Source organism: Akebia trifoliata, chromosome 14 (assembly GCF_017979445.1).
Source record: "Akebia trifoliata isolate Shusen 1 chromosome 14, ASM1797944v1, whole genome shotgun sequence".
Taxonomy (NCBI): Eukaryota; Viridiplantae; Streptophyta; class Magnoliopsida; order Ranunculales; family Lardizabalaceae; genus Akebia; species Akebia trifoliata.
In genome coordinates this window covers 5,033,176-5,045,452 of record NC_141388.1, presented here as the reverse complement: position 1 = coordinate 5,045,452, position 12,277 = coordinate 5,033,176, and the positions used below count along the sequence as shown (strand labels likewise).

The 12,277-nt window shown below is 33.5% G+C and overlaps 1 protein-coding gene across 7 annotated transcripts; it reads right to left on the bottom strand.

Annotated features, from left to right (window-relative positions):
- Nucleotides 1-3,565: 3,565 nt before the first annotated feature.
- Nucleotides 3,566-10,842, bottom strand: RAD51B (DNA repair (Rad51) family protein). Of its 7 annotated transcripts, none has more exons than XM_086424038.1 (13): nt 10,617-10,776; nt 9,996-10,090; nt 9,731-9,883; nt 8,382-8,485; nt 8,207-8,270; nt 8,056-8,111; nt 6,955-7,035; nt 6,122-6,187; nt 5,899-5,987; nt 5,697-5,816; nt 5,146-5,289; nt 4,712-4,765; nt 3,568-4,169 (listed from the first exon to the last, which is right to left on the bottom strand). In XM_086424038.1, exons 2-12 carry the CDS (start codon nt 10,077-10,079, stop codon nt 4,725-4,727), a joined length of 1,002 nt encoding a protein of 333 aa, XP_086280164.1. In that variant the 5' UTR covers nt 10,080-10,090; nt 10,617-10,776; the 3' UTR covers nt 3,568-4,169; nt 4,712-4,724. The 7 variants fall into 7 exon arrangements, with proteins under 7 accessions (XP_086280168.1, XP_086280164.1, XP_086280165.1 ...); XM_086424035.1 differs by having other exon boundaries at nt 3,569-4,169; nt 9,996-10,109; nt 10,617-10,838; XM_086424036.1 differs by having other exon boundaries at nt 3,569-4,163; nt 9,996-10,109; nt 10,617-10,838.
- Between the last annotated feature and the right edge of the window lie 1,435 nt (nt 10,843-12,277).

Genomic DNA, 12,277 nt, shown 5'->3' with positions numbered 1-12,277 from the left:
GAGGGGCATTACAATATTAAGTGAGATTAGGCTAACCAAGCATGATAGGCCAGGTCATAGAATAATCGTAAATTTAATATGCGCACGTCAATCCTAAAGATCTCAGAGGAGATCTTTGCAGTTAAGTATTATCAATCCAAAAGATTTTCGTTAGGTGAATAATTCCGTAGAGTCAGTGGATATCCCATGATTACAACTTAAAGTGCGAGAAACCTTGATTGGCGATGAGGAATTATAAAAGAGTATAATAAACACTATTGAAGAGAATTTTTTTAGAAGGATTATAAGTCTAACCAATTTTTCGATACTATTTCTTTGACTTCTCTAGCTTGAGCGTCAGAGTGATTTTGACAGGTACCACGCCATCGAGAGGAGGGAGGTGCCCGGAGTAACTTCGAATCAATGCGGGAGGGTCCATTAAAGTCGTCTACTGGATTTTGACCGCACAAAAGGGATAAAATAAGAAATTGAAAAAAGAAAATGTGTTAGGATGAGAAAAAAAAAAACCAATAGAGTTGGGGAAGGTGGACATCAATAAAGTAGGCTCACTAATTAGATGTGACATTTATCCTTACAAAACTATAATTTGAGGGTATATTTATCCCCACAAACTTGTAACGAGGCGGATCCTATTGTTGTATTTTATTATATAGACTATATAATTCACTCGTGCCATAACACAGGCATTATCTTTGGGGTTAAGGGAGTAAAAGTGGGAAAAAAAGAGTTTGAGGGATATTATTAAAAAAATAAAATAAAATTAAAGGGATAACATACGAAAAATAATAATGTAAGTTAAAAGGACAAAAGAGAAAATATAGTAAAATTATAGGGATGAAAACGAAAGACAATAAAGTGGACCTCACAAAAATTATAGTTGGATAGAAATTAGTCCTCCACACAAATAAGTCCTATAGTTATATTTTATTATATAGATATTTCAAAATAAAACAATTAGATTAATGATCATAGCAATATTTTGACATTTGTACACCAAGGTCCACATTTGGGCCACGTGGACTCCCCCATTGATCTAAATGACAACTCAACCTCTTCTTAAAAAATATATTTTTTGAAGTAAAATCTTGAGTTTAAGATGGACGATCACTGAACTCCTAGATTTAAAATTTAAATCCAACGGTGAAAAAAATCTCTTTTTTCAATTATTATATTTTGGGAGTTAATAAATTTTTTTGCTCTGCATACATGTGGTGCCCAATGGTGTATCAGGGCGCCACGTTGACACGTGGTCCATATAACCCCATCTTAATAAAGTATATAATTTATGTCTTTTGAATATAAATATATTATAAATTCAATCCTATAAAAAAAAAATACTTAAGATTTTTATAAATCTGAATGTAGAGGAGGTTTTCTTATCCTTCATGAAGAATAACTAAACTCATATTAAAAGATTATTCTTTAAATATATAAAATATCAAATGATGATTCTTGACTTTCTATTTTATATTGTATAATTTATTCTTAATTAAATAGAATCCTAAGTTACCTAATTTGCAAGTTGAAAAATATTATATAAAATTCAAGATCTAATAGAAAATTAAAAAAGAAAAAAAGAAACTGAAGACAGGCCAATGATTTTGGTCTGTTTTCGTACTTGGAAGATTGTAGAATCCCATTCTCTCCTATTCTTTTGGCAAAGAATAAGCTAACACCAATTGATTTTTGTATTTGTTTATTGTAAAAGTCCTCTCTATCACAAAGAGTAAGAAAGGTTCTCTCATGAATAATGTTTTAGGGGGACCTACTACTTGAGTTGGTGTTCAACATCTTCATCAATACCAATGGGGTGTCCATTGAAAATAAATCAATCCTAAATAAAACAATTAAATTTAATTAAATCTTTTGAAAAATAATCTCAATCATAATTTCTATACAACAAGAGTCAGTATATCAGTATATTGTAAAATGATTTATCAAAACATTCGCTGAAAATTATGAAATTCATATTTCAATGTACTATTCATTTTAATTTCGAAAATAATAAATTATTATTTTTAAAATTAATTTTTATATGAAACAAGAAAAAAAAAAAAAAAAATTAAATCACAAAAATTACCCTTATCAAAATGTGATTTTTAATAACAAACAAACACTAAGGTATGTTTTAGTAATTTTAAATAAATTTCTCTTACTAGATAATTTCCCATTATTATAATACAATAATATCAAGAGAATTACAATTCCAATTTTTTTCTTGAGTGAGTGGTTGGCAATAAATGAAAAAAATCACTCGACAATTTATTATAAAAAAATTATTTTATATAAATTTACTATAAATACAGTTACATAAAGAGGAGAAACCTTACCAAATACGGTATCCTTCTATATTACCCTAAAAAGGCGAAACTATTTCTCTAATTTTTGCAAGATCAGCTCAACTAATCCAAAACGATTGCAGCCCACCTAATTGTTAATTCGTCCTGCCTGTCAAGGTCCCAATATAACCGATAGAGTTACTGATTTTTTAACTCGACCTGACAGGGGGACCCAAAGACTAACCAACGTGGCATGGGAAAAAGATCGTAAATTCTGTACCTCGAGATACACAATTAACCTGTCGTCTGCAATTATTATATATCGTACGCATGACACGTCAGTAAGTTTTTTGAGTCCAACTGTCAGGTTGAGTTAAAAAACCATTGGTCTAACCAATAATATCATCTGCCACCACGTGGCACGTACCCCTCAACAGCTTCGAAGGTTTTTATATTTATTATTATTATTATTATTATTATTATGCTGCACATCTCCTAAAGTTGTGGATGTCGTTTCTTTGCTTTTTTTTTTTTCTTCCTCATAAATGATAAATCCTCCTTAAAAGCTATAAAAATAATGTCGTGGGGGGCCCATATCACAATAGATGTAATCCGCGATTTTTTTTTTCTTTTTTTAAACGACACAACGCCCAATTATTTGTACTTTTCCGTCCTGTTTGCTTATTTAAATGGAGAGTGGGATATTGCACAACATGAATCCAACGGTTCGGGCATGGGCATTAAGCTTTGTACCTATCTTCAGTCAATGGGTGGGATTGGTTGAACCTAAAGCCAGTCGTAAAGATGTGAGTTTTGGGCCCAAGTTGGTTATATGCCCAGGTCCAGCCCTGACAGGCCTCAGCAGTCATGATGAGCTCATGTTTGGATTCTTAAGAAAAAAAATTAAATTTAGTCATATTTTGAAGTTATTTGGATCTGTTTGATATTGTTTTACTTCAAAATTGGAGATCAATATTTATTTTAATTGAAGATGAAAGTAAATTTATAATATCTTTTAGTTTTCTTTTGTTATTAAAATCTTACATCCATCTCCATTATCAAGTTCAATTGTTTTTACTCCTATGGTCGGTGGCGATTTCCCTAATTTTTTTTTATAAAAGCTCATAGTAGATTTTTAAATAATAATTGTAGAGGGTAAAAGTTGTAATGGATCTGGGCTGAGTAGATGCCCGTATCTAGAGGTAGGGGTGTCAATGGATAGTTGAAAATTCGAATCCGTTTCAAAATAATATATATATATATATATGTTATGTTTTTGAAAAATACAAAATTGACCTTACCTCTATTTCCCATGCTAACCTCTAATATTGACCTTAGACCAACCCAATATTCCAATCATGCCTAAGTCAATTAAGCCAACCTCAACACTTAAGGGTCTAGACCACACTCAGGTCGATTTCAAGGTTGAATAATGCTCAAGATTGGACCTCACATCGCACACCCTGATGTGAAAGTGTATGGGAACCATAGACGCTTTTTCTTGAGATATGAATGAAAAAGTATCTAGGACTCCTATCCATTTTCACGTCAAGATGTGAAAGATGAGATCCAATCTTGAGGTCACTCCAGCACGACTTTGAAGGCTCAAGATCAAAACCCGAACCGTGATATTTTTGGTTGGGCCAGGTTAGTAGGTTAACAGGCCCATTTGATTAAGATCCAAAATATAGATTATTTGGATCTTGCAACCAGAACAATGCATACTGTATCGGATCGGGTCCAGACTTAAAAATGACATATCCCATTGGTCCCGGGTCTGATAAATTCGTCATTGGATTAGCATCAATTTGGTTTCAGTTCCAATACGATCCGAAGACAATCCATTGACAGCCCTAGGTAGTATGAAGCTTCTTGTTGCTGCTGCTGCAACTGCAAGTCAATAAAAAGAAGACAATACCCATTACATTTTTTAACATTATTTCAGTGTTTAAGTACAAGTAAATGTATATATAGTAGTAGTAGTAGTACATTAGAATTAGTATAATCTATATATAAGATCCTTCATTAAACCTAGTTGATCGATATAATATGAATTAATTACATTATTTTAGAAACTTTTCTACAAACATATTTGATATTCTTTTTTTACTTCATTGAAAAATGTTATAGCCATAAATTGGACAAGCACTATACTGTAGAACAATCATACTGTTGCTTTAGCTTCTAAATACGGTGGCCACTGTTCAATCTTTGTCTAGAACAATGTGAATTATTGGTTGGGGTAGAACACTAGGAATAACCCATCATATATAATGTGTAGTGGGTCAATGCTTACGGTCAAAATGTTAAAACCAATTGACTAATTTACAGCAAAATATGAATAACGTCTCCGCTAGGCTTCCTAACAGAGATGGGTATTCAAAGCGAATCATTATAGAATGAGCACATAGAATGATCGATGGAAAGCATACCTCTCTGATACCACTACAACTTTTCGTGGTTGAAATCAATAATATCACTGTGACCTGCAGTTTATCATCAAATGAATTAGTAAGTTTTTTTTTCCATGAGAGGCATTGAGAGTTATTAGTTAATATATGTGGAATGATATGAGGGAGGTCTGGTACACCATAAAAACAGTCTACAGTGGCGTAGTGAGACAAGTTGTGTACATGGACATTGGTGGAATCTAGTATTCAATCAAGGTGTGCCCCATTCTCATTAATTTTTTATAGTACAATTAGAGAATTGGAGATCTTCAAGTGTGACACATTTACTGGGGGTACCATGTCCTCCAAGTGCTCCACTAGTGCAGTTGTGTCAATAGTAGGCTGTTTTCAGGCTCCAGCACAAGAGCACCTCGTATTTTCCTCTAAAAGAGAAATCTTCAGTCTGAGACACACACCTTGCCAATGAATCGTGTTTATCTCTGGCCCTTTTACTTCTTGGCCATCGTCACTTAGAAATGAAATCCCTGATGAAGTTACAATGAAAGGAAATGCAAGAGGTGGAGATATTGGAGACTTTGCCACCTTGATAAACCTCTCGCCTGCAAAAAAACAAAGTAAAAAAGAACTTTTAACACAAATGTTGAAAACAACTATATGAGCCTATTCTTAATGTCACCATTTATCTGCACTAATAGGATTTTTTGAGCTGATGATGACGAACTAAATGATGTCAGAGACACATGTGTAGACATAATTATTCTATCCAAACCATTCAAATTCCCCACTCTTCTTCAAAAGTGGTAAAGAGTATTGTTGGGCAACTCAGAATTCTCTTAAATCAGTAGTCTATCATTCTACATCATTGTTGGGATGTCTTCAAGTACCCAGAACCCAAATGCTTTTATTAGTGTGGAAATCCAACAGACATATTTCATCTTAAGATGTCGAGTTCCTCCACAACCACTTGGGACCATTTAACTTTAATTCATGTAACTTATCTTACAACCTGAATTGGCTTCGAGTACAAGGCGGATGGTTACAGCATGAGCCCAATGAATCCCTAAAGCAGCAACAAGATGCGACTCGAGTCTCTCACGCTCTTTTACGATCTCATGCTTTTTCTGCGCTGCACACGGAATGAACTACTTTTATATTAAGGTTTTAAGCTAGCAGAAACTTGCACAAATCAATTGTGTGCAATTTATCACCTTGGAAAGAATATTGGATGGCTTCGCTGTTTTGAGATCGCACTTGATTGGTCACTACAATGGGAATTCGTGAGAATTCTGCAAGTGACCTGGAGATGTTATTAAAAAAGTCTTTAATAAGGTTTTCATTTATTTAAAAAAGTCATCATTTGAAGGGAAAAAACAAACATCTGCAGGAACCAAAATTCACAAAACAATATAATAGCCAAGACACTGTTCTTACTTAAGGAAAGAAATGTGCCAACCCAATGGATGTTGTCTACGGGCTTTCACATCTGTCTCATGTTCCCTGAATATAATGGTAGAGCATCATTTCTTGAATAAATACCATAATCAAAGCACGAGAATATTATTATGGTGACCTTCAATATATTCTATGTGATACTGAACAGGAATATAGGGGGTAAAACAGAAAGCATAGTCGTTAGTTCAATCCATTCCCTCGGAGTTTGTTACCCCATCTAAGGGTTTAATTCCCATTAGGCATTTATTCATTTTCAGATAGTAAGGCAGTCAAGGTTAGGAGCAGAAAGTAATCGAGAACGTTTATAGCTCTTGTGGAAATCAGAATGCAATTTCAGTTTTTGAAGATCCATTGTGCCTCCAGTACATCAATGTGGTCAAGTACAACGTACCAGTGATGCCAGTTCTCATAGTCAAGTACCATATCCATATAAAACTGAATATTGACTATTTACTGTGAGTGAACTCTTCACTGTTTCAGTTGATATAATAGAAACAAATCACATTACAAATTAGACAAATTCCTTTCTCAGTTGCTTCCAGAAAATGTTTAAGTAGATATGAGATCACAGTCAGGTGTGGTGGATCTTAGGTCAAGACTGCTGGATTCTAGTCCATTGAGATATGTGTCTTCTTGAAATTTGAGTCTCATCTGGCATGTACAATCCACCTGAATTGACCCAAGTTCTAAACTATCTGAGGATCTCATCAACTCAATAAAATGCAATATTTGATATGGCATTTGTAGTTCTTTGTAAAACCAGAAGTTACGTCAAAAACTAGACTGTCTGGTTTGTGAAAGATCATACATACTCTGAAACAAGGCCAGCCATACTGTCAATAATGAGCAATTTAACCTGATGTTGGAGGACTGACAGCTTTATTTGTTGCAAGCTGATAGTAAATAACAGAATGGAAAATATATTAGTTTTCTTTAACTATTTATAAATGAAAAAATAGAAAGTAACAAAGATGAATGAGGAGTGTGATGTTAGAAACTGATGAGAGTAGGGACTAGTCAGAGATGAATGATTTTATCATCCATATGGTCTTTCATAAGTTGACTCAGTTTAGCGTGATAAAAATTCTCCACGTAACAATTGGGAAATTCAAAATAGTCAAGAAATCAATATACAAATTTGTATACCACAAAAAACATGGAACCAATACACTAAATACGGGATGTCTAATGTTACAATGGCCCTGTTCTTTACAAGTAGCAGATATTAAATTAGAACTTTAACAACTCTCTGATGAATGCCAACAGCAGTGTATGAGAATATTTGATCATGTTTTTTATTTGTTTATTTTCCTTCTATTTAGGAGGCTATTTTCATGGACTCAATGATCTAACTTATGGAGTTGATATCAAGTTCAACTGTACAGGTATGGCACTTAAACTATGCTTTGGGAGGCTTCAATAGACCTTAGGTATAAAAATCAGTTTAACCGACTCCCCAAAATCACCAATATAAGCCAACAAGAGTCAATGATGCAACTTTTTGGGTTGAAGCAGGTGTTCAATTTATCCAGATTTCATGAATCCAAAAGCTAGAAAAATAAACGATTCTTGGAATATTTTCAGACAAAGAACCAGAGAAATCTTAAGATAGAAAAATGAACATATTGATCATATGCATCATTATATAACTTTTTGGTTTAAAGTTCCATTATTTCTAGGGAAAATTGTTGCTTGATTTGAACTAGCTAACACTGTTTAGATGTCCATGTGAGTTTTATACACAAACGCACGCCTTGTTATTATATTCTGACATAAGTATGTACCAGAATACTTTATTATTCTAACATACATTAGGTTAGGAGGCCTCAGTTACTTCTTTATGAAACTACTGTCCAAAGTAAATAATGAGTAATAGTTTAACAACAATAAACATAAATATCATTTCTATCCACCTCTCGGTGAATTCAGACAGCGATGTCGGACGTAAAACTAGGATCCTCCCAGCCATCTGCAAAGTAAATGAAGCATAAGTTTTTAAAGCCTTGGAAATTTCTTTTAATATATATCAAAGCGTTGAAAAGCTGAAATGCACATTTTGCATACCTCCCGAGCTATTCCTTCCAATTGAAATATCTCTGGGAAACTTTTTGCTCCAATCTCTATCATTCTGTCAAAATCAAATTCAAGAACAAAATCAAGGGGTATGTCTTCTAAAATTTTTAAATAATCATAGAACAAGCCTGATAGAACTGGTATCATATAAGCGCACTATGGATACCTTCTTGAACTAAATTTAGATTCTATGTCAATATATATAACTTGGCCATTTAGACCTCCATGACCGGCGGGCAAGGCAGCCAGTAATGCTAGCTTCAGGCAAAACTGCAATGTGATGGAACAATATATTGAGAAGTTCACTTGACAAGCTCAGATATTTAAAAACAATGCACATAAGTACCGTAGGAAAAATGGAAAAAAGAAAGGATAATACATAATAAGAGGAATAAAAAAAATTGGTGAAATAAAGAAACATTGGGAATATTTTCGAAGGAAAACTTGTCTTTTAATCACGATTTGAAGATTTGCCACTTTATGCCAAGAAAACAAATAAAAGCTATGGTTTATTTCTTGATTTCCCCATGTCAAGAAGTAAGTAGAGCATCTAGATATCTAAGCTAAAATGGTTCATTGGACAAATCATTCTACTTTCGAAATCATTTTAAGCCAGAAAATGTTATTATAATGTTATTTCTTTTTGCAAATAAAATTAAATATTGCCTAAACAAAGACGCTTTTCTCTTTCCCAACTGAAGAAACCAATGGTTTGTTCTTATGGGTTCATGTTGAGTTGGATATCTACATTTAGTTTCATTGCATACAATATGATCACAGGCATTATAGATTGCAAATTTAAAACTTTTAAAATTGCTCAGTCTAATATTTTTTATAAGTTCGTCTGATTTATTATTGTTAGATTTTATGAACAAATCTTAGTTACTAGATAGTTGCATACAGTATAATTAACGGGAATATGAAAATACATTATTTAACAAACCAACTTCAATTGAAACAATTTATTAATTATTTAACATACTATTCCACAGTTATCAAGCCTTTCACACGGGCATTATCGGCTCTCAATTCTGGAATCCTTGTCCGAACCCATATAGCTGAGACATTATTGGCTAACCATAACTAATATGCTTCTACGGTTAACCTTTCCGAAAGCTAATTTAATAATTTTAATTTATTATTTTTCACGTTTCAAAACTTCCTTCTTCTTTTTTCCTTTTCATTAGAATCACTTTGTCAAAATATTCATTATTTAGCACTTATTTATCTTTCCTTGTTCCCCTTTTGTACAGGTGATCTTCGACCTTTCGACTAAACCGTAATTCTTCCATGAAGGCAACCTAGTGATGGTGAAATCCCGGAAACCGAAAACAAGTTGCATGTAGATTAACCATAAGACTGTAAAATACTTTTCTCGTATCACATTGGTAATCTTGAGGGATGAAAGCTTAATCATTGCCTATGCATGTTAATTAACAAACAATATTATTACACAACTTCGCAGCATCAAATCTCTAAAACAAGAAAATTGAAACTAAATCAGAGTTTTCGTACTTGGGTCTTGCCAATTCCTGCCGGGCCGACCAACTCCGTCAAAGCACCAAATGGTATTCCTCCGCACAAGGCCTTGTCCAATCCTCTTAGACGCGTGGGAAGATGGCCAACCAAGTATTCATTTTGGACTCGTTCCTCCATCAAAGAAAGTGCCTAGAAACAACTAAAACTAGCAAATTTTTTACTCTCTTTCACATAGAGGTACATTACATAAGTTACCTAAATTAGTTCGTCCAAGAAAATTGAACGGTATATATAGGCTTACGGTTTGATGTGGGGGACATGCAATTTCACTGATTCGTGCAACTGCAGATGTTACTTCCGCCAGACCCACATCTAACAATTCCATCAGCTCGAATTCTGTTAAAGACAGAGCATCCTAAGCATGCCCAAGAAACAAAAACATCATTCAAACCCAAGGAAACACTTCCACATAGTCCCCAATTCAAATTTGTATAAAATTGTCAAATTTGTTGGTGATCATAAATTGCTGAATTAGCCTTGTTTGGATGCACAAAGAAGCATTTTCTCGAAAATCAAACTATTCTGAGACATGATTTTTTTTTTCCCATAGAGAGATGAAAAATGGGGATTAAATTGAATTTGACTTCACAGAATCTGCCAGACCCAACAAGAAGATTAGGTCTTTAAAATCAATTAACTTAGTGCATCCAAACAAACGGTTTGAACTTTGAACCTAATACTCAAGATCGCTTTGGTCCCTCATTGAGTTGGGAGTTCTTTTTGTAGTAAAAAAAAAAAACTAGATCTCTCAAAGTTAAATGAAACTGAAGCAAAGAAAGAGACTTGGAATCATAAAGATTCAAGTGAAAGATGAACAAAAGAAAACTAGAAAAAAAAAAAAAAGTTAGTTAGAAGTAGTAACCTTGGCAGTTAAGATGTTGCGAGCTGCAAATTTGTTGGCTATGGATTTGGTGAGACCCATCTCGCCAATAAGCTTGTTCGCCATCTCACTCTTGCTCGCTGTCGCGCGCGCGCACCACCGAATTAAGGTAGTATGGCTCGATTGTTCACTCCCTCTCGCGCCCAAACTAACGTTCAAGCCTCACTCTCGTTGCCCCCTTCCTTCCCAATTCTCAAAACGCACCCCATCAATTTCTACTAACGCCACACCAACTGTGTCCAATTCAAATCTTTGGTGATTTATATACGAATTGGCGGGGCATTAGTAAAAGTTGGTGTGGCAATAGTAGATCACAATTAAAAATTAAAACACACCCCCTCAAACTCTACAAAGGTATGACTCAAATTGTAATGTCAACATTACAAAACATAATAACACTACTTCAAACAATTTAGTATTTATTTACAAGTATCATTAGGGTGGTATCAAATCCTAAACCCAAAAATTAAAAATCCAAAAAGAGAATGGAAAGAGAGAGAGAGAGAGAACTTCTCCATTTTTTATTTTTTTTAATTGGGATGTAATAAGTAAAAGTTGGGGAGTCAATAGCGATTAACAAAAATATCAAAAGTGTCCATTCAGTAATTTCTTAATGAACCCATGTAAACACATTCGTTAACAGGTTGGGAGCAGATCCTCTAGAGTTCATTTTTCTTGTAATTCCATGAAGTGTAGTTAGACAATTTGAGTGAGAGCTACAAGGCAATAACATAAAAAATCATTTTGTTGAATTTTTTGAAATTTGTTAATTGTTTATTTTCGAAGTTCTTGATCAAACTTAAATTTTTTTTTTTTTTTTTTTAATTTGATCTAAAACTTGATCCTTATACGGATGATGTGTTAAATTTTCTTTTTAACATGACATCTCCACGATGGAAAGAGCACTTTATGCAACTATAAGAAAAACAAACTACAGAGGATTTGATTGGGGTGTGTCATGAAAAAGAGGAGTGTATTGTCATAGATTCATTGAAAATCGAACTTCAAGTGGGTTGGGATTCATTACTCATGAAAAGAGGGATTCTATTGGCACACCAACTTTTACTTATCACACACAATTCCTTTTGAAATTCAACTCTATGTGTAGGTTGGTGTGTTATAAGTAAAATTAGGTGTGTTAATAGAAGTTCTGTAAAAAAATGTACAATCTCAACCGTTAAAACAAAAGAGCATCTGATAAAACAAATACGCCGGAGATTTTACACGTATCCCTCGGATAAATCTAGGCAATTGATGATGTGTTTTAACGGTTGGGATTGCACCTTTTTTAATAGTCATTTTTCATGAATCAATGTTTTTAAATCCGTAATGCAAAACATGGAGAACTAAGGTAATCCCCGATAAATACACGATTATATATTTGTCTCTTAATCAAAAGTTAACATCATTAATGAGGAGTGAATTAACAAATTTCCCTTCCATTACCAAATCTAAGGTAAGTTATGGATTATTTATTTATTTATTTTTGTCTCCACTGTGAATAGTACATGAAAATGAATAATTTTATTGCAATACCACAACATATACCAAGTTATTAACAATGCACATAAGTTACAAATTAACAAGGAAAAACCAACCCTCTTAGTACCATGTTAATAATTCGACCACCACAAACAAATCAA

Excerpts from the sequence above, each read along its gene's own strand:
- RAD51B (XM_086424035.1), bottom strand. The coding sequence starts at position 10,700 with ATGGCGAACAAGCTTATTGGCGAGATGGGTCTCACCAAATCCATAGCC. Across the intron at positions 8,271-8,381 it reads TCTAAATTTAGTTCAAGAAG|AATGATAGAGATTGGAGCAA; the intron begins GTATCCATAGTG and ends TGATTTTGACAG. Across the intron at positions 5,290-5,696 it reads TGTACTCGAAGCCAATTCAG|GCGAGAGGTTTATCAAGGTG; the intron begins GTTGTAAGATAA and ends GTTTTTTTGCAG.